The following is a 24,801-nucleotide window of genomic DNA, read 5'->3' on the forward strand; positions in this document are numbered from 1 at the left end:
GTGCTTTGACTTTATATGCTAAGATCTATGAATGATTTTTTTTATTCTGTAGCAGCTGTTCTCCATCATTAAATATTTCATATATGTATGATTTGCAGCTAGACACAGCGTCACGCATTATTTATCAGTATTAATTATCTTACTGTCATGCATTTTAGGATTACAGTGTTTATACTGGAAAAGACAGGGTGGGTTACAGAATGAAGTTATAACATTAGACAGCAAGGCTCAAAACTGACAGGCAATAATCGTACATTTATATTACACAATTCTACAATCAAATTAAAAGAGGGAAAAGTCATTGTGGTAGCATGAAATTTGGTATGACAATTCAGGAATGACCAGATCCTACATGACCATGTATTTGCCTCTTTTTTTGAGCCATGCGAGTTGAAGGGTCATGAACACAGAGGGTATCAAAACAGACAGGTTAGACGCAGTGGCAACATGAAACATTTGGGATCAAGTGAATAAAAGACAGAATCACATACCCATTTTTCCACATCAACTAGCTGTAGAAAGAAAAAGCAAGAAATCAGTAAATCTCTTTCCTTAAATAAAGCATATCAAAGTCTATTTTGAAGTTAACATTTCACATTTTTGGAAATGTATCTAGTATGAAAGAAAATGTATGAGTAGAAGCTATTCTCCTGGCATCTCCTCTTTCAAATGGCAATACCTCACTTTATTTTATGGGAAGCACTTCAAATTCTGGAAGACCAAAATGTCCATCTAAATATCAGATAATAGGCGGCAAATGAAGACCGATGATGAATTAATTCCACATTGTATTCAGTACCAACCAGTCAAAAATACAGAACATGGTTTCCAATATCTCCATTTTCACTTGAGTAAAGCTCTGTCATAAGTGAACATTATTCACTTGAAAAGATTTAGTGGCTGGTATTCAAGGTTTGCCATTTTAATGAATGCCATATAAGTATGAAAGGTAAAATTAGGGGGTACCTGCCAAACCCTGGCCCTCCAACCTGCAGCATAAGAGAATATCTTGCATAAGAACAGAGAAAAGCACACCAAAATGTCATTCATTTTTCCTATGGGGAATGAGAGAATCACTCTGAAAGCTTAAGGTTTTGTATTAACAAAACTGTTTCAAGGTTCATTAAGGAAACAGATTTTAAATTACTCTCTCTAAAAAGTCTTTGGACCATCTTACAGTCTCAGAAAGGATTGAGACTATCTACTAGAATACGTTTCAGCTACTAGAAAGGTTAGTATGGCACTACCTATTAAAAACCTAGTTGGCACCAACAGCAGTATATCTGAAGTAGATTTGTCTCTGGACTTAGCACAGAAAACACTGCAGCATATCAAGCCTTCTGTGGTTTTACTGCAGGTACACATTGACCTTTTTGAGCAGATGTCACATAAAAGTCTAGCAATAATTTAAGACAGATTAGTGCAAACCATGAGCAATTTTCAAAACCAGTAGTATTTGGATTCCAGCTTACTTGTTAAATTACTGCAATAAAAGGCAATGTATTCAGTTCTCATCTATTAAAATAGTTTTATCCAAAGTAAATTTTCTCACTTTTTTTTTAATATACCTTTCAATTAAAATGGAGTTTCATATTTTCAATATTGTTCGGTCCCTCTAGCACACAAAGGTTAGAAAACACCATCTGACCTGTCAACTAATTAACATGATAAACAACTTATACGCATTTGTTAATTTGACAATTGCTACCTCTCTTCAGAGATTTGGACTGCATTGAGAGTTATAATAGAAATTCTGTGATTTGCCTGTATTTAATTTATAATCTTTACTGTGACTTTTGTTATCAACCACAGCTGCAGAAATCCCTCCTAAAAACCATCTAGTGTTCTAAAATAGATGCAATCTAAGAAAAGATATAAGAAGATGTTGACAAGTTAGAAAAACTAGCAATGATTTAAATCTAAATGCAAACAATACAACTACAATGTCTTAAAAAGGAGTAAGGAATAGCCAAGTTAGATTCACGTACAAGTCTTTAATTTATTACCTTGCTTTTGATACATCTTTTGGGTTTTTAAAATTGTACGTGCACTGAGAACATAGCATTACAAGCAATTTGACTGTGTGACAACGCTAGAAAGAGGTGAATTGATTCACTCTTTATCACCTTGCTGTGAGTTCTTGCTGTCCCAAAATTTAAGTGAACAGGGCAGCCACAGTTGGTATCAGAAAGAATCCACTCAAAGCTCAACATACGTTATCAGTTGTACAATCAATTGCCTTATAATTGCTGAATTGTCTATTTACTTTATTTTAATGGGCACCAATTAGCTTCAAGAGTCATGTGCAGTATTTGCCAAGTATTTATAAACTGTACACACTAAATCGGCATTGGTATACCCATCTTTAAATAGAACTGTGAACAGGCTTCAGCATATGCCAAAGGCACCTTTATTCAGTAGTCTCTCAGGACAACCACTTGAACTGTGCATGTACACTTGCCAAACCCTACAGTTTGACACCTACGTGATGGTCATACAGGAAAGACTATGAATGGATCCAAAGAGATCTGCTTCTGAAAGCATGGTACAGTCCACACCACGATAAAATCTTGCATTTTTACTAATAGCCATATTCTATAGGCCTTCTGCTGTGTGCCTCTTCAGAGCCCTCCCAGATCCAGTGTGCTCCCTTTTCTCTAGCCATCTGTGGGAGAGCTTTTCCAGCTACTGAAGTTGCAAGAAGACATCTCTTTCTTATAGAGCACTTTGTCTCAAGTTCTAAAACCTGCCTGTGCAACATAGGGAGACAAAATTTTGTTAGCTTTTACCGTATGGAATTCATCCTGGAAGACTTGTGACCTTCAAGACATTTAGTATCTCATTTTGGGGCAAAAAAAGGTATAAGCATGACCTAATAACATATTTACTTCCCTGGAAATTGCTAGTAATGCACATTAGGTAAACCTAAAAGTAAATAAGACTATTTATATCTAAGAGTAATTGTCCTAATGTAGACAAAATAGATGTAGAGCTCACATAAGCAGAAATGAAAGGAAACAATGGAGATATCAGCCTAGCGCTTTTATTTAAGATGTAAGCTATGATCCAGATAACAAGCAAGGAGATTCTTCACAGCACACCTAAATACAGATTATGCCTCACACTGACAACTCCATCTTGTGTCTGCCTTCACAGACTGGAATCCATGGGAACCCCTTTTCCCATGGATTTCCCAGTATGCATCCAAATTCAGGAAGCACTAAGATTCAAAGGTCCTTTTGTTATGTATGCATTAGTCATTAATCCAGGGGGAGAACAAACAAAAATAAAAAATCCAAACACCCCCCCCCCAAAAAAGCACCAAAAAAAAAAAACCCCAAACAAACAAACAAAACAATCTCACAAACAAACCAAAAAAACCAAAAGTCTAACCTTCCCTTCTACCAGACCACATCTTATCACCTCCCTCTTTGGAGCACTTAATGCTCCTTGGACTTGGAATTACCTGTTCTTACCATAAATTACTCTACTTAAGTTTTGCTGAGCTGTTGACCTGTTAGGAGGTATAGATCTTCCACCTGCTCTAGGAAGGTTTAAACTTCAGGAAGGGTTGGGGGGATGGCAGGCAGGGATTGACAGTCACTTCTGTAAATTCCCTCTCACTGTGGTATCTTAGACTGTAAACGACTTTATTGCAATCATACATTAGGTTAACCATGATCTGAAAGAACAGTACAATCATTTATTTTATAAAGCACAGTAAATTTTGCCTTGTCATAATAAATTCAAATCCGTGGAATTCAATAACTATTCCTGTTCTGGCTCATCTTCTCTCCTGATCGCTAAGTCATATTGTTTGGAAAAAGAAAATGGTTAAGTAGGTATATACTAATTTTTCTCTTTTTCTTATCTACTTCTTATCTACCTTTGCAATATTGCCTCCAGTACAGGAAGCAGAATCCATCTTAAAACATATATACCTCAAATGCAGTACGCTACTTAGAAATATTCCTTCCACATGTATCTGGGTACTCAGAAGACTTTTCCAGAAGAAAAGAACATGGCACTGGCTAACATTAGATATCAAAATTTAGTGCGTTCATTGCTATCTGACAGTTCTGAATATGGGAAATTCTTATCTTGCCATGGAAACACCAGAGTGACCAAAAGGGTGAAGGATACACTGTCTCGAGAACTTACTTAGTGATTGTGGGCTACTTATCCTATATTAATCATTTTACAGAAAGCTACTACCTTCAACTTAAAAGAATTCTTTCACTGCCTACTGCTAGCAAGTAGCCATCAACATAACTAATTTCATGAGTAGAAAATATGACACTTCAAACTAGAGAGTAGTGCTTTATAGATACTAAAATGGTATGGCACCCATACATCTATGTGTCTAAGGAATACAAGTAGTGCTACAAGGAGAAAAAACAAGGATGCAAAATTATGTTCTAAGAATCAAGCAAAGGATCAAGGATGGCATTTAGAATTACAAAATAATTTCTCTTCTCGAACTAGATGAGAACATGACACTACAGAGTCTTAATACTTCCCTTAGAATTTCATAGAGCTGCAGTAAGAAGTCCTCCACGAAGAACATACAGCTATGATTTAATCATTTACTGCAATGCTAATCCAGAAACTTCAGAGTGATCTGCATTTGCTGACTTCTCTTCAGAGGCACGTAAGAGCTCCACTCAGGAGCCAGGCTTTCATTTTAAATGCATTTAATCCAAACTGGACAGCTGGTTTTCCAACATTATTTTCTGAGCACTGCAGATATCCAGCACTACATTAACCAGACATAAAAGCCAGTTAAAACAGCAGGAATGTAGTTCTGTTACTCCTATTTTCTCTTGTGATAAAGAGTCATAAACTAGATGAAGGGAAATAAAGAGGGACCTTTTCACCATTATGAGGAGTCATTCAGAAACTCACTTTTTAAATCTTGACATAAAGCAAGCTCACAGAACATGTGCTGAACATCCACTAATACAGCAACATTAATCACCAGTGCACAAAGCTGGAAAGTAAGCTATACAGAGCAGCATACAAAACCACTAACGAACTTTATTCCACACAGTACAGGAGAATCTTAGCTGACTATGGCTAATCACATTCTCTACAACTATTTGTGAAAACTGCAACAGATATACTGCCATGATCCACAGACGGGACTGCGACTTGAAATCTCAAAGTAATGCATTCCAGATAGTGGATGTTCTATCTTAGAACCATTAGCTTAGAACCATTTTTCTGAACTGAAGCAGGAAAATCCTATTAGTAAAATAAGGTTTTTTTCCTTTTCTCAGTTGAGGAAACTGAGAACATAGAACAAAGCCTCTGTCTAAAACTTTCTAATAGAAATAAGCAAGAAGAGAATAACCAGAATTGAACTAGATAAGATTCCAAATTGAATTGTATTTTTGTTTCGGTTACAACACTTGATTATCTTCATAGACACCTTGATTTCTTGAATTTAATATTCAATAAGTTAATTGATATGTCTTCTCTTCCAGCCCAGGGTTGTCTTCCATTGCAGACTTTTATCCTCAAGCTGCTGTGCTTCAGCTTCAAGAGCTGTGCTTCCATGTCTATTTGGTTAAGCTCCTTCTCTGTATGCAACCTAGATCAGAAAACTTAACTGAGAAGAAATAAATTCATTTATCTTTCCCCCAAACTCAGTTTCTACTGACCACCATCCTGGAAAGAAACCTTTGAGCACATTAGAGATCCAGTGGTCATGGTAAGGCTGGAAAAAGGCCTGCCAGCTACCTCCAAAATAGGAAACTTGTCTGGGATGATAAAAATGTTTGCTTTTATGCAGCACGTCGTCATACATCCTCATTCCCAATATGGCACACTCAAAAGAAGAGCCCATGTGCCAGGCTAGAAATATTTGCTTGTCACGATTCTGTGATCTGAAATAGATAATGATTTTATTCCTGTCCTTGCCTCTCCCTGAGGATAAGCAGAATGCAAAAATACTGTGCCTGCACTTCTTGATTTTTTCCAGTACTTACATTTGATCAAAGTGCAGTTGATCAAAGCCAAGTCTTATTCTTTTTGTGCCTTACTTGAAATGGCCTGCTAACAATCACTTCTGATGCTAAATAAGGTGCACTGAGGAGAAAATGATGGTATTTGTTCTATCTGCAAAAGTTTTGCACTTTTTTTCCCCCCTGTTGCATTTCCTGTTCTCTTGTCAGCAGTGTGGCATCTCTAAAATAGCTGAGAATAGTCAGGATTTTAAGTAGAGTAAGCCTCTGAACTACCTCATCTTTTCATAAAGCTTTCCACTGGTTGCTGATAAGTCCATCTGCATGATACAAAGGTCCATGCTGCAGGAAATGCTTTGAGCTCCACTTCTTTCTCTCCTTTCTCTACTCCTTTCCCTTCTTTCTTTCTTTGCAGTAAGAAGCACTTAGGTTGTACAAATTCATAGTTAGGAAGGGCAGGCCTTGCAACAAGTAGAAGCTAACACTGCTGGACATAACAGCTCTGTCTCTCTTCATGACACACCACTACCTGATGAAGACTTATCTAAAGAATTTCTGAAGAAAATTACTGCTGCAATATTTTGTTACTTCATTGAGTTAGGCCTGGCACCTGTAGACAACCCTTAAATTAATGAAAACACTCAAACTACAGAAATAAGAAGCTGTAGTTTGGACTTTTTGCTCAAAAGTTTGATTTAAGAAGTAATTCTTGCCTTACCGCACTGACTTGTCAAAAGAGAAAACTTTCTGGACAGTGCCAGGAAATTTTAGTGCTAGCTCTTTTAAGCTCTGGTTCGTTATATTAGGAGACCTCTGGTTCATTTCTGACTCTTCCTACACGTGCGGGGTTCTGCTAGCAAACCTGAAATCGTTTTCAGCCCATCATATTTAAAACAACTGCTGTTAGCTTTCAGATACATTTTTAACTAGGCTACTGTAGTGTAAATCAGAGAACTTAAATTGTCAAGAGTGCATTTAACTGTCGATCTTCATATTTTTTAAGGAAGTATCTTGATAACTTCGCTTATTCATTAATATACAGAACACTTATTAAAAGAACTAAGGAGTGTTACCTTTTTACATTTGCATGAGGGATGAAATTACTTTCCCCCTCTCCCCATGCTGAGAAAATGATAAAGCTGCCAGTTCTCCTTGTTATCTTGCTGCTTACTAATAAAAAGTAATTAGTGAAGTCAGAGTTCCGCAGTTGGAGATAGATGATTTGAATATTCAAAAATCCACCAGCTACAGTTGCATTCTTGTCCCAAAATGCCTCCATTCCTTCCCTGCGGCATGGGAAACCTTTTAAGCTCTGTGAGGAAACACACGTTTTCCCCATCCCTTAACCACGGAAGGAGAATTATACATGCCAGACACTTGCATGTGATGATTCCTTCACCCAAGGCCCTTCGGATCAGTGGAGAAGGGCTGTATTTTGCTCCCTTCAGCAAAGACTACCCCACACATAAAATTAGACAGCAGGTTGCTGGTCAGTGGCACGGAAAACAGATTTTATTAAAACAAGGCACCAGGAGAAGTGATTAATCAGCCATGACTGGATGATTAGATGGGAGTTAATAAGCTCATGATGCAATTTAGCAGGAACTCTGCCTAACTGATGGGTATCCGCAGACAGCATTTTCCTGAAAAATGAAGCTGTCAAATATTGGAGTAGAGGTTGTGAAATTAAAATTTTTCATATTACAGAAACAGTTTAGCTTAGGATGCACACACAATGTGTGCAATCAAATGCTTCCATTCTGTTAATAAGGTCTGACATGGATTTATGAGTGCCCAAATCTGAAAAACTCCTAGCATTAATTACAATGCTTTACCATGATATAACTGAGACTTTTACTTAAAAGTTAATGGAAATATTTGTTTTATGGCTATTTTCTCATGTTGTCCAGGAATTACTTCTGTCTGTATTTCGGTGCTTTTCTAATGTAATTGGATCGGGGGGATAAGGGGGAGTCTGACATCTAAAGGAAAACAAGGACACTGTGGAACCAACGTTACCAATGGAGGAAAGAAAAGTCAGATATTAGTGTCAGTAACCAAGCTGTATACTGATCAATCAGTTCTGCTCCAAAGTTAAGATAATCTGTCAGTAACAGGAATGAGACAACAATGTATAAAATCTATCAGTCCCACAGGTGCAGAAAAATATGCAGCAGATCAAAACTAACAGCATAAATGAAGGAAATAAAGGCTATCAAAAGAAATTTAAGGGAAAAAAATTAGGAAAAAAGTTATTCCAACGCAAAAGAAACAGATACCTGTCTTTTACTGCTGTACTTTGAAATCAATACAAAAATCAGTGTCAGGTTTATATTAGAAAGATAATTAATTCAGTGCATACCACTATTCATTAAAAATCCACTGAACTATGCACAGGGGCAACAGAAGTTGGTTACACCAAGCTGCAAAAGAAATGAAACTTCTAGCTAAGCATTTCCTCACAGACTTGAAGTCTTCACTTAGACAAGAGTGACTGTTACGTGTCTGTCTCACTCCCTTTAATCATCACCTTCCTGATCTCATTTTCAGGAAGCTCTTTCCAAATCCCAGCTACAGTAGGGTTCCTTCATACTTGGCTCTCTGAATCTGACTTCTTGATTAGTCTAATCTTGCCTGCAGTCTGAATTGATCCAATATGCCAGAAGAAAAACAGGAAACTCATGGAAATGGAAAATCCATCCAGAATTAAGAAGTAAAAGTGCTGCAAGTTCCCTTCATGAAGTGCAGTTAGCCTATAAAAAGGAGATGGCTATGAACCAAAAATTCCTAACTGCTTTAAATACATGCAGAATAAGTATGAGATAAAAAAATTTAGAAAATTATTCCTACTGTATTGTACTCAAACCACCGGCCATGTTTGTTGTCTCCAAATCCTTGGGAGATTTGCATTTCAAGTTACAAAACAATTCCCTGTGGGTGAAGCATTTAAACATTAAGTCAAGTTGCCTCAAATTTTCACTGGGAAACTTGAATGGCACAATTTCAAAAACCTACCAAACACCATTCCTAAAAAAATAACAAACCGTAAAGTCTCTCACTTATTTACTTTAGATAGTTCCAAGATTTAGGAAAAATTATTTGCTAAATATTCAGTTCAAGAGTTGTTGACTCCAGTTTCAAGCCAAACTCGGAAAGGACCCAGCATTTTGCACCCTGTGGGATCACTAGAGAAAGAGAACCGTGGTCTTTCTTCTAGGCAGAGGCAAATGCTGGCTACCTAATATGTTCCTCTGAAGATCTCCAAACCCACCAACAAGTTCTTTCTGTAAAATGAAGGCTTTGTATTTCACTAAGTAATGTACCTAAAAAGTAGTGACACATAGCTGAGGAGAGAGAATAAGAAACCTCACCTGAAATTCTTTGGAACAGCCAAAGGATTTATCAGTTACTGACCTTATTACAATTTGGACAAACGCACAAGTTGTTTTGAAGAAGTAGAGCTATACACAGTAAAGTGCTTATAAGCCAACAAATGAACACCACCTGGAAATGGAATTTTACAAAAAGAGCAAAATAGCACAAATACCGGGTTAACTAAAATAGTCTGCTGCTAAATGACCTACATATACACTACATTACGTGAATTTACCACATTAAAGAATTGCCACTAAAAAAGTTGTGAAAAGACAGGATTTCCAAATTTGTCCCTTTCCTTCTGCTCTGTATGTACCGTTATATCTGTGACTCATCCCAATATTTTTTAAATAGAAACTTCTTTCAAGAAAAGTAAGTGTTCTGCATATTTATCAACAGACTGTCGGCTACCAAAGGCTGCTTCAGGAGTGGAAGCTGCATGTACTGCCATAATTACAAGCACATTCCAACGCATCAGCAGTATCTGCACAAACAAGTATTAACTACAAAAATCATACACAGGACTTCATAGCCCAAATGAATTCGGTCTAAAGCAGATGACAACACCCAATCAAACAGACGTCAGGTTTACTGCTAGCAGCCTGACTGCCCCCTGTTCTTTTCAAGTTTCTCTGCTTTGCTCTGCCTATTTCAAAGTATGCTGTTTCCATAAAGAAAAGTAAGGAGTGAGCTTTTACTACCATCACATGGAAAAGGAAAACAAAGTCTTATCTATTTATGCACAAAGAAAATGACAATTATTTGGAGGACTGAAGGGCAACTAACTGTCTAAACAGCAAACACTGGAAAAGGCTGCAGCCTAGGCAGAAAGAGAGGACCATCTTCAGAGTTCAGCAACTAGCACGTGTTTATTGAAAAGCCACTTATGGATCAAGATCAAAGGCCTTACAAAAGGCAAAGAATGAAAGGATAATACCTCCTCTTCTCACTTACCATGTTGACAGTACTCTAAAAGTATAGGTTTCAATTTTATTTTGAAAACTAAAGGACAGATACCTACAAAGAGCTCAGTAAGAGTCAAAAAGAGCATACTCCCCTTTTTTAACCTAAATGTATGTATGTGTGTGTATATATATATATATATGTATATTTCACAGGCATGCTTTTGAAGGGGAAGGACTCAGCCCAGACCACCTGCAGGAACTCAGCAGGAGCCTTTACTGCAGCTGAGATCCTGCAGATACTCCAAAATGGAGCCTGCTGGCGCGGGACCTGCTACCCATCACAGAGACAAAACGCGGCTCAGCAGGCTGGCAGCACGGGCTCCCCTCCCAGCCAGGGCTGCCCACGAGCCTGCAGTCCTGCCCCTCGCTGGGACAAGGCCCTGCCTGCAGAGTAGCAGCTCAAATGCTCAGAACTAAAATCCAGGTTTAGGAAAGGCTGAGTGATCCCGATGCACACTGAGGCAAGATCTTGGTTTATAGTTCCCATTGAGTTTTGAGCTCATCCCAAGCCCTGCTGCACTCAGGTCCCAGCCTAGGCTGTAAATCAGGCACCGGAAGCCCAGAGGCAGAACCTCACCTCTGCAAACAGAGCTGCTCCCTGTTCTCAACCTTTCTCTGTTCACTTATACCCCTCATTCTAAGCCCCTTCGTTTCTTTCACTTTCCTTCCCCCCATCCCCAACTCTAGAGCTGTTGCCATCCTCAGTAAATTAAAAATGGTAATTCTCTACAGTAAGAGAGAAACAAAAACCAAATCTGTCTGTTAACTTTAGAACTGGAGTACTGTAACTCTCACACTACAGTAGTACTTAAATGCTTGAAATAGACCGATGTACTCACCTGCCTGGAAGGCTTTGGTTTTACTATTGTTATTGAAACAAAACATTTGATGGCTCTCCAGCATGACCTTCCAAAACCAGAAACTGTACTTTGTCAGTGAATCAACACTACATCAACACTACTGAAATAACACCTGTTCTCACTGGATCTGTCATTTTTGCTAAGAATTGTAGATTCACTCAGTGATGTAGCTACCATGGATTCAAATTTCTTATTGCCATGGGGAGATGCAGTTACATATATGCAGACGTATCCTCATGCTTATAGTACCTATCCAGACCTGTTCAGCGACAACCGTCAGGAAACCATGCACATTGATCACCGACTCTGACACACCACACAAGCAATACAGAGATGAACCCTGCTCCTCCCCAAACCCAGTTCCTCCCCATTTCCCGTTCAGGACAGGAATCCAGTCTGCTCAGTCGTACTCAGGCTCACAATCCCAGCTCTACCTCTTCTTTTCTTTCAAATGCTACCCATGTTGCTGCCATTCAAATGTTACCCCTTTGGGGAGGACTATTCACATCCAAACTTGAACAATATGGAAGTCAATGATGCATATACAGCATCATTAGCATCAAAAGCACCCCAAGGTGTTGAACCCTGCAAGATAAGGAGAGTTAGAAACAAAACTACATTAAGAAAATCTTGACTGAATGTGAAGATTAGGGGTTTTTTTTAATTACCACAGAAGGTATTGGTACAGTAGCTCCTGGAAGATCAGCACGCTGAACACATTTCAAGTGGAAGAATCCCCTGTGTAATCTTCCAGCTGCAGCTGCTTTGAGGTCCTACGGAGCTGCTTGATAGCAGACAACTTTCTTGTTACGCAGCACTGCAGACACCATTAACATTTTCCACGCTCCCAGCCTGTATAGCACTGCTATGCATTTCCTACACTGATAGCATTTTGCACCAACCATCTAAATATTCTTTAAAACTTGCTATTATAAGCCACTAAGATGAGACAAAGGATCCCTCTATTTTTGAAATTTTGCATCCACCTAGCAGAAAGCTATCCCTACAAGAATCCATTATAACACAAATGTAAATTTGGATAATTTTCAAATATATTATGAGATGTTTACATAGTGTTATTAACAATCTTTTTAAAAACAGTGCATAAATATTATTTCCATTCTCAACATAATTGTATAACTTGGCAAAAATGAAAGTTATAGTTTATTTAATGTAAGGCCTTGGGCTTTACAAATAATTCGGTTTATAGCTGTGTGCATTGCAAAAGAAGAGGAAAATACAATGTTTGAGTATCACACTATGCAGGCCTTGCCTCAGCTGTGAGACTAATGTAAAGTTGCACTTTGTACAGTCAGTAATAGGAGGGCTGTTAACAGACAAGAATATATATATAAACATGAACAATTTATATTTCAAAACACTTTTTACTAAGCTAAAGTATCAACTTTTTGCATTTTCAAAAGAATTATGCTAATTTTTTACCAAAAAAGGTAACAAAATTAAGGCAAACAGTAAAAAGACAGCAAGTGACAAAAGCCACCTATATAACCTTAATTTCAGCCCGTTCCTGTCACTGCCTTATGACACAGCCTTCCACATGTCCATTACCTTTTCAACTCCAACTCTGCCTCGTTCAACATGTAGAAGAAAGGGTGGTCACTTACTATTTTATTTCATCCCACCTCAGCGTGCAACCATTGTACTGAATATTGATTAGAAAAACTCTTCTAAAGACACAATGATTAAATGCCATCAATTTTATGATGTACACTACTGTAATGCTAATCTCACAAATATTAATTCAATTTTCACAATACCCCAGATGACATATCAATACATTTAAAGAATCTAAAGCATGGGTCCATTAAAATCAAAGTATACACAAACTAGAGGGTTCAGTTTAAGATTATTTCTAATCTGATTTCTAACATTATTTTACATTTTATGTGTAGCTTCCATCAGCTACGGTCCTTAACACCTGCACAAATCAGGCCTGAGTCATGAAGATATACAAAAACAGAAAAAATAGTACTAGCAATCACTGCTTAGCTTATGGATTATAACTGGTTAGCTAGACTGACCTGGTTTAAAAACTTGCTGTGTTAATAGCTTTGGAGAACCATCTAGTAGCATTAAGAAAACTAGTGCTTTAAGAGACTATCTCGGCTTTACATAGGATTATGTAACAAAACTGACACTCTTCAGCATTATGGAATATCATTTGAATGTGAGGATTTGGGAGTTTTTATCTATTTATCTTTTATTTTGCCTAAATACCATTTAGTACACCATTTCCAACCACTGCAACAAATGAGCTGTGTGGTTCTAAAGACAAATTTAACTGTACCATTTCCAATTTCTCTGTGCTTAAATTTCATTTAAAAAAAAAAAAAAAAAAAAAAAGAATCTTCCAGGACTTAACAGGGAATCTTTACTGAATGGCATCAGTATGTTGCCATCCTTTATGTTAACTAGCTATAGGTTATAGATTAAAAGGGGATATTACCTATGGAACTGATTGGTAAAAAGCAGAGAAACCAACAATCCCCTTATTTCCTCATCCAAGCTAAAAGCCCCACAGCACACCGTGAGTTCCCCACCCTAATCTCTGTGCCAGTATTTCTCATCTGTCCTCATGGCAGCTCATTACATCAAAGTGCTAGTTTCAATGACTACCACACTAGGCATTTTCAGTCAGTAGCATTTTGTCCAGCTATTCTGTTTCTTTCCTAGGACCACATGGAATCTGAACCAATTCTTGTTTTAATCCTTGTGTCTAGTCCACTTTGGAGCTGTGCAAAGCCACAGTCTCAGGGAGAGGTTAGGTCACCTTCACCGTCTCCCCCTCAAATGCGTACCTTTTCCATTGCATGCGGGTTCTCCCTGCATTCAAACACTCTGCAACAGTGCCTGAGTGTTCCAATAACATCATTGGGCACATCAGTTCCAGGGCCAGTGTCCAGCTTCAGATGGGTTTGCAGAACACCCAAAAGTATCAAACAGAAGTCTACTTCCAGCCCTGAACCTCAATCTCTATGAGAATCGCACAAGTGCAATCGGTCAAAGAGCAGATCTGAGAAACTCCAGCACATTCATTTAGCATGCAGCCTTCATGCTGCATTTAAGCACTTAAATGTCTTTACTGAGAAAGAAAATGCAAAATAAAATCCTTTGTCTTTTTCTTTTTTCCTCCCACACCCCTACCCCATGTAAGACCATCCCTCAGGAGCTGATAGCGACATTGGCAGCATTTCACATCTTCATTACCAACCAGGAGGACAGGACTGAGCGTCCAAGCACAGAAAATCTCAGTGGCATACAGTAGCAGAAAAGCACAGCTGCTGTGCAAATACTGGGAAAAAAAATGCAGAAAACCGCACGTAGAAGTGTTCAGTAGACAATATAGCAACTAAGATCAATTTGCAGGAAACTAACAAAGGATTTAACCCTACATTTGATTTTGCGTAAAGGTAAACTAATTTCAAGCATATTAAGGCAAACAGGAGGCATTTTTTTCTACTTAATGAAGTCTAGGAAGACAAATAGCAAAAAAGACTTCAAGTTTACTCAGAGTTTTTCATTCAGAAAGTAAAGAACAAATACAGTGTGATTTCCTGAATAAGCACTTAAAATCATCTCAGTATAAATGCTAGAGAGCCCTACACTATCCTGACATATTCTAGTACATAGTATATGGTGTCATTCAAAATACAATTGTAACTACATATACACTTATTTTCTTGCCACAGATAACACACAAAGAAATCCTTACTTATTTCAGTAGTACTTTTTTTCTAGTAAGCAATCAAAAAGCTGACACTTGATGTGAAAGGACACAGAAGCAACGGAGTGAAATCCATCTGGTTCCATACAGGATAAGTGAGTTTAGTGCATCTGTCCTGCAAGAGTCATTAAAACGCAATTCCAATAGAAGCACATTACACTCCAAGTGCAGCTGATTTTACTAGTGAGCAATTCATGTAGCATGAAGCCTAGCCATTAGCAGAGGAACTGAACTTTCCACCCACTTCGCTGATATAATTGCAAAAAAACCCAAACCTCATAGCAGTCTCATACTCATATATATATACTTGGGGGGGGGGGAACAAACAAACAAAGCACAGAGCAGCAAACAGGAGCTCCAGAACTCCAGAAGCTCTCACCAGAACAGGCACCTCTCACTCTACAGGCTCCCCATGAAATGAGATTTTGCTGTGGATGGATGGTACGACAATAAAATTGGGATGGCTTGGCACCCACTTGTCTTCTGGTAGACCAGAGTGAAAAGAATGCTTTACCACTGCAGACAGAAATAATTAAAGCTCCTGTGAAAGACAGTTTACCAAGAGTTCTCAATCACTCCAATGAAAAGGTGCAGTTAACAACAATCCTCTGCATGGGATATAACATCTCTCATCCACACAAAGATGCACACCATACTGGCAGGTGAAAGCAAGTCACATACCACATCTATTTATATATGTCATACACCTCTCTCTCTCTCGTCTATTCACCAGGGTATGGCATGTAACATACAATCTGGAGTCTTCAAATTTCAATGGCCTCATTTATGATAATTATCATGGAGGACTATAAAAGACATCACAAGGCAAAAGAGTAGTATGTTATTTATATCATGAGACTGCTGGATATATATCGGAAAATCCAAGCAAAGTGAGTGTAACTTGAGGAATCACAAGCTCTTATTGGTTTCAAAAGAAAAGCAGGTTTTTGTTCTGGTCAATATAAAAGATACGTGACTTTGTGCTTGTTCACTTACAGTAAAATGTCCTTTAAATGCTAAGCTAATTTAATTTCCTGTACCTATTCACTGTACCCAAAACTTTTTTTGATCTCTGAAGTAATAAATGCATTAGAATAGAATGAAAGTTCAAACTAGCCACTTGTTACATAAATACAGATAGTAGCAGTGTTTTGAATCCTCAAACTCTCCCTTTAGAAAAAAATCATTTATATTGAGGTATATGAAAAAAAAAACCCAAAACAACCCTTTGAAATATATTTCAAGCAAGAGTTAGTAGCAATAGCCTTTATGAAGGTTACCTGACACTTCATTTTAATCTGCATACCCTCTTCGCAAATTTTTATTTTAATAGCTATTATTTTTTATGCAGCATGTTTGCATGAGGATGATTTCAAAAAACTTTCAGACAAAAGTCTAAGTCATTGGCTGAGGCAACTGAGGCTAAGAACATACCTGATGTTTTTCCATGCCAAATATGTTTAGATACCTTTTCTTTTGGCAGCTCTAGAACTGTCACACAATAGAAAAGCAACTTGGTGGAGAATTTTGTAGCATCTGGAAAATTCACCTGTATGTCATCAATAGAGACTTACAGCAGGTAAGCTTGCTCAAGAGTATGCATTCTGGCCCTGATTTTGGCCAAGAAACTGGTAATAATCAGCGTCATCACCTACTCTGCCTGCTATATATCATGGCTGAAATCTGCATGCTGCATCTAAAGGTACCAGTCATTGTAATATCTTTTATGAATCGCCAGTATCAGCAAGACACAACATATTGAAACTAAGAATTAGGGCAATCCCTGGATATACAGGCAGGACAGTCCAAGTAGGACACAGAGAAATCATTTTCCTTGTCCTAAAAGGTGAGACTGGTAATAGCATACTATGTACAAGTCTGTTGTCTAACTTTTATGAAAAAGATGTTTAAAACTCAAAACTGAAAGAAGTCACAAAATTATAAATCCCTTCCTCACACCTGAAAGCTGGCAACTGCCTTCCCAGGTACCTGTGGCACCTCTTCTGAGCAAAAGACAGCAGCACAGAAGATAGATACACCAGCTCAAGAGCAGTTGACGGTAGCGTAAACCAGCCAACTTAGCCTTCCTTTCCTCTTACAGGGATGTAAAGTTAGATCCCTTTCTCCTACCCAATATCCATCACATCTGGAAGAACATAACTATCTACGCCTGTTTCTAATATTGTTTATATTGTCCAGAAATCTCAGAAGTTACTGAGTACAAGAGTATTAATGGATAGATGGCCAGGCTTCATTTACTAAGAAAATTAAGGAAAATTTCCAGGAACTGATTTGATTATGGCATTTCAGCACTTCACAAGGAGAAAATACTAAATGTTAGAGCTCTTGAATCTAGTAAAGGAAGATTTGATTAAGGAAAAAAAAAAAAAAAAGAAAAAAAAAAAAGACAAACAACGAATAAGCAGAGTAAAAAGAATCAGAAGCAAAAGACAATTACAACATCTTGTGGTGACCACTTCTAAATTATTCCAGAAAGCTGTGGATTCGCTTTCTCAGGATCATTCAGTCAGATAAGCTGTAGTGAAAAACAAGGCACTGGGCTCTGAAGAGGGGTCACCGGAAAAATTTAATGACCAGGCTAGGAATAGATGACCTGAAGGTTTTTTTCTGGTCTTAAATGCTTTATAAAAACCTAAGGATTTCCATTTTCGTATTTCACCTGCTTTTCTAATAATAAAAAGTCACACTCAAAAAACAAGTCAAAATAATTACAAAATAATACCTAGGCCATAGGCCCACCTAGGACAGAGCAGCTATAATTCTGCTTGCCTACGAGACCAGAGCCCAGACTCTGGGGACACATGTAATGATAGTTTCCATTTATATGATTATTTACTGTTCCCTTTCCACAGTGTTCCTTCCTTTTTCCTTCCCCTTTTCTGGTTCTTTTCTGTGGATGAACTAACAATAAAAGTAGTACATGCATATAGCACTCAAGTCCCCAGCAAAATAAAAAATGTACCTTGTTTAAAATGAAAAGTGTAAAAAATGCTGCCTGAGCAAACAAAAGAGGTTGCGGTTTTATTTTTTAAACCAAAAGCTATGAATGTCAATGTTTTCATAAACTGCCGGAGCTAAGCGTAGTATGATAATGAAGGAAGGGAAATGATAAAACCTCAGAGCAAAAAGTAACTGCTCAGTGCCTAGGGCTAGAAGACACATTCTCTCCTATGAAATTTCACTCATTTTCCTTTGATACTAGTATTTAGCTGATTCAGGAGAGAGACGTAGGTATACTGAGATAGATGGATCACTAATCTCATGAAGTACGGAAATTCTCATTTGGGGATTCTTGCACTAAAAAGGTAGGTATTTATTGCAGAGGTAATCTTGAACATTTAATACACACTAATTGAGAATTAAAATTAAATCCAGCTAGTGCACATAGTTGTTCTTTCTTAAGCACAGGGAAAGCTGTTTATTGTTCTGACTCAAGTCAGCATGAGGTTTTGTTCATATTACTCAACCATTTCATTACTGCTGACTTAACTGTTATATAATAGGAATACCTATTATATAAACATAGCATTCAAGAGATTACACACCACAAAAAGCAAAGACGCTCAAGGAGACCTCTTTTAAACACAGCAGCCTTAATGATTTCTAATGTAATGAAAAGTAACTAAGGATTGCAAAGACCTCGCTTTGCAGGATTCTTTCCATTAGAAAACTGAGGTCATACTGAATCCAGTTCATAGTAACAATCTCTCAAAAAATTGCTATACTTTCTTCTCCTAAATGAAAGAAAACAGTTATTCTAAACAAAAAATTGATGCTGCTCCAGGAAGATAATAGTGCTTCAGATGTATGCACAAAATTACCTCTTCTCATAAAACTTAAAGTAACCACATCAGTCACTAAACGCAAAACTCACATGTTCTAACAGTTACTTCAGACAAATATGAAGCTGCCTACATAAGCACCTACCCTATGATAAATACCTATAAACGCAAAGGAAAACTTTATATATTTTTCATAGAAACAACATACAGAAACCAAATGTCAGTTCTATTAATTTATCAGCAAGTACACATTCACTCATTTTAGTATAATCATTATTCTTGGCTTCCAGAGACCTATTAGAAAGAAAAATGATGACACTGACAACAATATGACTTTCTTAATCTACAAGTTATTTTCAAGATTATTCTCTTCTAATATCAATATATCAGTATGCAAGAGACACACAGGCAGATTCCTAATGCATTTGCACAGAAGCCAGGCAAAATTTGCAGTAGAAATATATTCATTATTCAGTAAACACCAGCTATATGGGTTGGTGTAGCTGCACTTCTGTATCTTCTGCTAGCGTTGGAATTTAATAGGTATTGAGAGCACAGTAAACTACTCTATAAACAGGTAACAACCACATAATGACCACACTCAGATACTTTGCTTTATCTTTCTTGCGTGCGTCTCAGAAGACCTGTGAGTACAGAGCACTGTACGTCAGTACAACTGCCATCACTTTTCTTTATGGATGGATGTGATTGCCCAGAACACCGACCTTCATGGTTATGCACAGAAAACATCAATAATTGTTTCCAGGTAATACCAGATTACTATCAAACAAGGTTCTTCCAGCTTGGAGTATGTAGGTCCCATCAGTCAGTGTGCCCTACAAAAGTCTTTCTATTTTCTGCTCACATCTAGTGCAGAAAATAGCCCAGAACTAGTGCAAACGTTCTGCCTCACACCTCTACAAAGTTCTCTTTAGTCTGCCCTCTTCCCAGCAGAATCACCAAGATCCCATTTTCTAACCATTCCACAGACAACTTGGTTCTTTATCCCATGTTCTCTGGATTAAGAGTAAATATTCACTTAATAGCTGGCCCCAAGACTCTGCTACAGACAGCCCAACAGGAAATCTGCCAATCAACGTTATGATTTCTAAAAAAGTTTCAATACTTCAGATTTGAAAGTTAAATGTTTTTTTCACTCACTCTATTCTGCCCTATAGCACTACTTTAACACACACTCCCCTACAATTTTAGTTTCAGCTCCTGCCCACGTCTGGTGGGAATAAACAGCAAGAAAACCATTGCTCTACTTCACACATATGGCTGTACACAGTTATCACTGCACAGCCTTGGGTTTGGACTGTGATTTTTGACGTTAAGCCTGTATGTGTCCACTCTTTTGAATTTATTTTTTCCTGTGGATTTGCTTGCTCTTGGCTTCAGTATTTTTTACAAACTAAGGGAAGAGGGGTCCCCGTTAAGAAGCATGGATCTGCTTACTCTGGTACCACCTCTTCTCTCAGATGTGCTTTCCATTCTCTTGCTGTTGGAGGTAGTCCTTGGAACAAATTCTCACTGACAGCACACAGTTTGGATCATCCATGGGACTGCTCCTGGACTTCATTTCCCAAATACCATTTTCAGTCTCAGTGCCTGGCCTTTTATGGGACTGACTACTGTATGTTAGTTTAAAATTTGCTTTCTCGAGGCATTCCCAGAAATATCAGAGGCATGCTTCTCTCCTGCCAGCCTTCTTGAGTGACAGAGCTATGGTTAACCCCTACCTCTCTCTTATCTGTATAACTCCTGGGCCTACAGTCATTCTTCCTCACTTACAGTTTATAGGATTTGAGCTGGAGCATGGCATTCAAATTAACCCTACAGGGTGTATATGGAACACTCAACTACATCATAACAAATCTAATTACACAGCAGAGAACATTAATTACACTATGATTTATTTGTAAATACCTACTTGCTAGTCAAACAATTAACATTATTCCTACATCCTTCATCCTCCAGACTGCAAAAATGTGTTAGTTTCCATATTTCTTGTCCATCGAGACTCAATAACATTCTATTTCCAGCTCTAAAGGTGAGTTATAGGACATTTTAGCTCAGGCCACACAGAACAATTTCATTTTTTCCAGAGAAAAACAGCACACATCCAAATCTGACAGTCTCACTTGATACAGTCAGAAATCCTCAGAAAGCTTAGCTGTTCTGAAGAAGTGATCAAGCTTTATATTTCACAGTGAGATCTCAAATTAAAACATTCCTGTAGCTCTATGCTGACCTGCAGCACATTAAAACTGTTGGGAATTTACAACTCTGGCAAGCTTCGGTGAAAGCTGCAAGTGTTTAGAATTTCTCAAAAATCAGACCATTCCTGTAGCAAAAAGAAGAAAACTAAACATAAGGAATTCATGATGTTATAAGCTTGTGCCAATCATGAAATCTGTGGTACAGTGGGAAAAAAATTGTTGTATTTTGCAAGACGAAAAAAGTGAATATTTAATAACTTACCCCTTCTGCCTTTTCTTCTGTGTTAGCCAGCATTTCCTGGAGGGCCCGTACTGACAGAGACTGCTCCAGCACAAAGGTGCAGATGGACAAATCAGGTGGAACATTCTAGGTGAAGGAAAAACATGAGTTCACATTAGTGACAGATTTGCTGAATGGCAATTTCCAATGCTTCTATTTTCCCACGCTTTCCACCAATCTGAAAGATCTACTATATCCTTGAGGCTACGAAAGCCAGCCACATACTGGGCTGCAACAGTTAAGGCTTAGCCAGCAAGCGAAGGGAAGAGATTCTTCCCCTCTGCTGAGCATCTGCAAGCTGACACCTCGGGTACTGGGTCCCACTTGCAATAAAAGAAAGAAACCGATAAACTGCATCAAGTTCAGCAGAGGATCACCATGATTGTCGGGGCTGGTGTACTCACCCTGTGTGGCCGGGGGAGCTGAGCTCGATCAGCCTGGATGGAAGAGAGAGAGGAGAAGGGGATCTTACACTTCGCTTTACAAATCTAGTGGTGACTACAGGGAAAATGGAGGCAGACTCTTCTTGGAGGTGCTCCTTGAAAGGAACAGGAGCAGCAATACAAGTTGTACCAAAGAAAATTACAATTAAATATTAGGGAGAAATATTCACCCTGGAAGTAGAAAACATTGTCGAAGGCTGCCAAGGAAAGCCGTGAAATCTCTGCTTGGACATTAGCATATGGAGCGTATGTCTTAGACATTATGCTCAGATTGTGGGGGAAACAAAATTCAGTCTTCAGGCTACTGGTAGTAGCCAGACCTCATCCTTATGATGGTCTCCAGATCAAGATGAATTTTCTGTAGCAGAAATATTAGACACTGAGTATTAAGGCCAAGCCAGTAGCTTCTCAGCCTTGCAGGGCCGTATGCTTCACCATATTCTGTTCTAAGTGGGATAAAACTAGAGAGTCTTAAAATAAATATTTAACTTGTCATGATTGAAAAAAATTCATTGAGCTATTGAAAAGCTAATTTTCCAGACTATCATAAAAATTTGTAATAAAATTGAAACAGGTTTATAACAGCAATGTCTAAGTTACAAAGTAGCAAAGTAAAATCAGATTTTATGTGGGGATCTTTTCTTCTGTTAATAGAAGAATATGCAACTCCTACACACCTTTTCTTGCCTCCAGAAGTTCTTTCATGTTCCTCCTCTTTTTCTTTTCATGTTAGTTGCGTATTTTAGTTTATGAATACTTTTCCTGACTATTGGAAATAGTTTTTTTACACCATGAATGCTTTTACTGCTAAAGCTGTAAAACTGCACATTTATTCAAACTGTGTACAATTTGAAGAGGCCTCTTCCAAGGCCTCAAACATTAAATTGTAAAAGGTAGTTGCAAAACCATTTCGCTCCCTTCTTTTTCAAAAGTTAATTTACTCAGTATACCTCACACTCTTAATAGCCTATTAAACTGCTGTTCATCACTCCTAACTACAGTAATTCAAGACCATTTATTAACTAACAGATCTTTCATTACCTTCCCATATTTGTATTTCAATGAAATTAATGTAAAATGGTATTTTAAATTAAAGTTTTAGCCAGATCAAATAGCACTAAAGAGCATCCTCTTTTGCATGGGATTTTGACTGATTTATGCAATGATACTTTGGCATGAAATATTTTTAAGCTGACTCTTTTAGAATCAGGCCTCTACTTGCTTCTCAGTGTTCTCGTTATCATTTTTCTTTTGTAGTTACTCAGACAGTACAGCAGTCCTATTCATGCTGTTATTAGGCCAACAGACAACTAATTAGATTCTCTGCAAAACATCCTTGTAATGTAAGTACTATCATAAGCTCTTATTTTACAAAGCAGGAAAGAGAGCACTCAAAGATCGCGGGTTGCGAGGTGTTGTTTCTGCTCAGTAAAAACGTGTACAATTTTCCATTCTAGAAAGCCTCACAGAAATGAATGGCCTGACAGTCCAGCTCGCCCTCAATTCTCTCCAGTGAAGACTGACTGACAAACAAGAGTCTCAACAAAACAGAAAGACCCTCCTTACACTGTGCTCAGGAATGAGCCAAGGCTACACTTTCTAGATCTGTTTGGTTATAAGCAAACATATATAAGCAAACAAAGTCTCCATAACAATCTTCCTACTGTTATTACTGTTATTACTGTTATGCAAGATTTTTGGTGGCAGAATATGTCTCACACATATAATTTTGTGACCTATCAAATTTTTTTACTACTGAACCTACCCTACAGGTTATACACTGTAAAATATGGAAAATCTTGCATCATTGCACACAGTGATCAAGCCAACATAACTAGGATACTCCTCCTTCATCAATTCCATTCTCCTTTACGTTCAAGACAGCCATAAGCATTTTCATCTCTCCCCGTTACAACTGAGGAATGAAGTCCCAATGAACATTTCTCAGCTATTCTCATAGCAGGTGAGTAAGGCACACTTCGAGCAGCCAGAGCGTAATAAAGAAGTGTATGAGATCATCTTGCTTTAATTAAGTGAAAGAGGCACCTTCTTACAGTCTAGCAAAACGTTAGAACCAGTTTCTTTTTCTCAAGACAAGCGGGAGAGCACGTTACCCCGCCACATCTCTGTTGCATGAATGCCCAGACACTCGGTGGCCTTGGAGAGCAATGTGTTTCCCTTAAGAGCTGAAGGAAGCTGCATCTACTGATGCTTGCGATGAGTGTGTGAATCGGACTCTTCCTCTCTGGCAGTTTCTCACCCAAATCTGCTCTACTGAAGATCCAACAGGAATGTCTACATATAGTGTACAACAATCACGGCATGGACATACATGGGACAGATGCAGAACTGCCAACATAATTAGCTCAGACACTTACAGCTCTGCTCAACCCTATACAGTCCATTTTAATGCTAATGCTTTTAAAGCTCTGGATTTAGAAGATGAGGCTTCAGGCTGGCATACCAGACACAGGTTGAAGGTTTCTATTCTGAATAGACCCCTCTAAAAAATAATAATTCCAGGTAATTTTTAAACCCTCATTAAAATTTATTAAAAATTAAAAATTATTTATACTAAAAATTATTAAAAATTTTATTTATTGTCCTGGTTTCAGCTGGGATAGAGTTAATTTTCTTCCTAGTAGCTGGTATAGTGCTGTGGTTTGAATTTAGTATGAGAATAATGTTGATAACACACTGATGTTTTAGTTGTTGCTAAGCAGTGCTTACACCAGTCAAGGACTTTTCAGCTTCCCACGCTCTGCCAGGTGCACAAGGAGCTGGGAGGGGGCACAGCCAGGACAGCTGACCCCGACTGGCCACAGGGCTATGCCGTACCGTATGACGTCATGCTCAGTATATATGCTGGAAGGAGTTAGCCGGGAGCAAGGGGACCACTGCTCGGGGACTGATTTTTCTTTATTTTATTTCAATTATTGAACTGTTCTTATCTCAATCCACAAGTTTTCTCACTTTTACTCTTCTGATTCTCTCCCCCATCCCACCGGGGGGGAGTGAGCGAGCGGCTGTGTGGTGCTTAGTTGCTGGCTGGGGTTAAACCACGACAACAGCGCAATTTGCATCTCTTCAAAGCATAAAGTAAAAATGAGGAAGGAAAAACACAGAGTCTTTGCCAGTCCTC

The 24,801-nt window shown here is 38.1% G+C and overlaps 1 protein-coding gene across 1 annotated transcript in view; it reads right to left on the reverse strand.

Moving 5' to 3' along the window:
* Positions 1-24,801, reverse strand: part of RYR2 (ryanodine receptor 2) — a gene marked incomplete at both ends in the record, with an annotated part of 441,781 nt that overhangs the window by 282,455 nt on the left and 134,525 nt on the right. The window contains 2 exons of the mRNA XM_082305460.1: positions 492-512; positions 21,199-21,303. Coding sequence (XP_082161586.1) covers positions 492-512; positions 21,199-21,303 — 126 coding nt within the window. The remainder of the gene's footprint in view (positions 1-491; positions 513-21,198; positions 21,304-24,801) is intronic.

Source organism: Platalea leucorodia (genome assembly GCF_965183815.1).
Source record: "Platalea leucorodia genome assembly, chromosome: 3".
Taxonomy (NCBI): Eukaryota; Metazoa; Chordata; class Aves; order Pelecaniformes; family Threskiornithidae; genus Platalea; species Platalea leucorodia.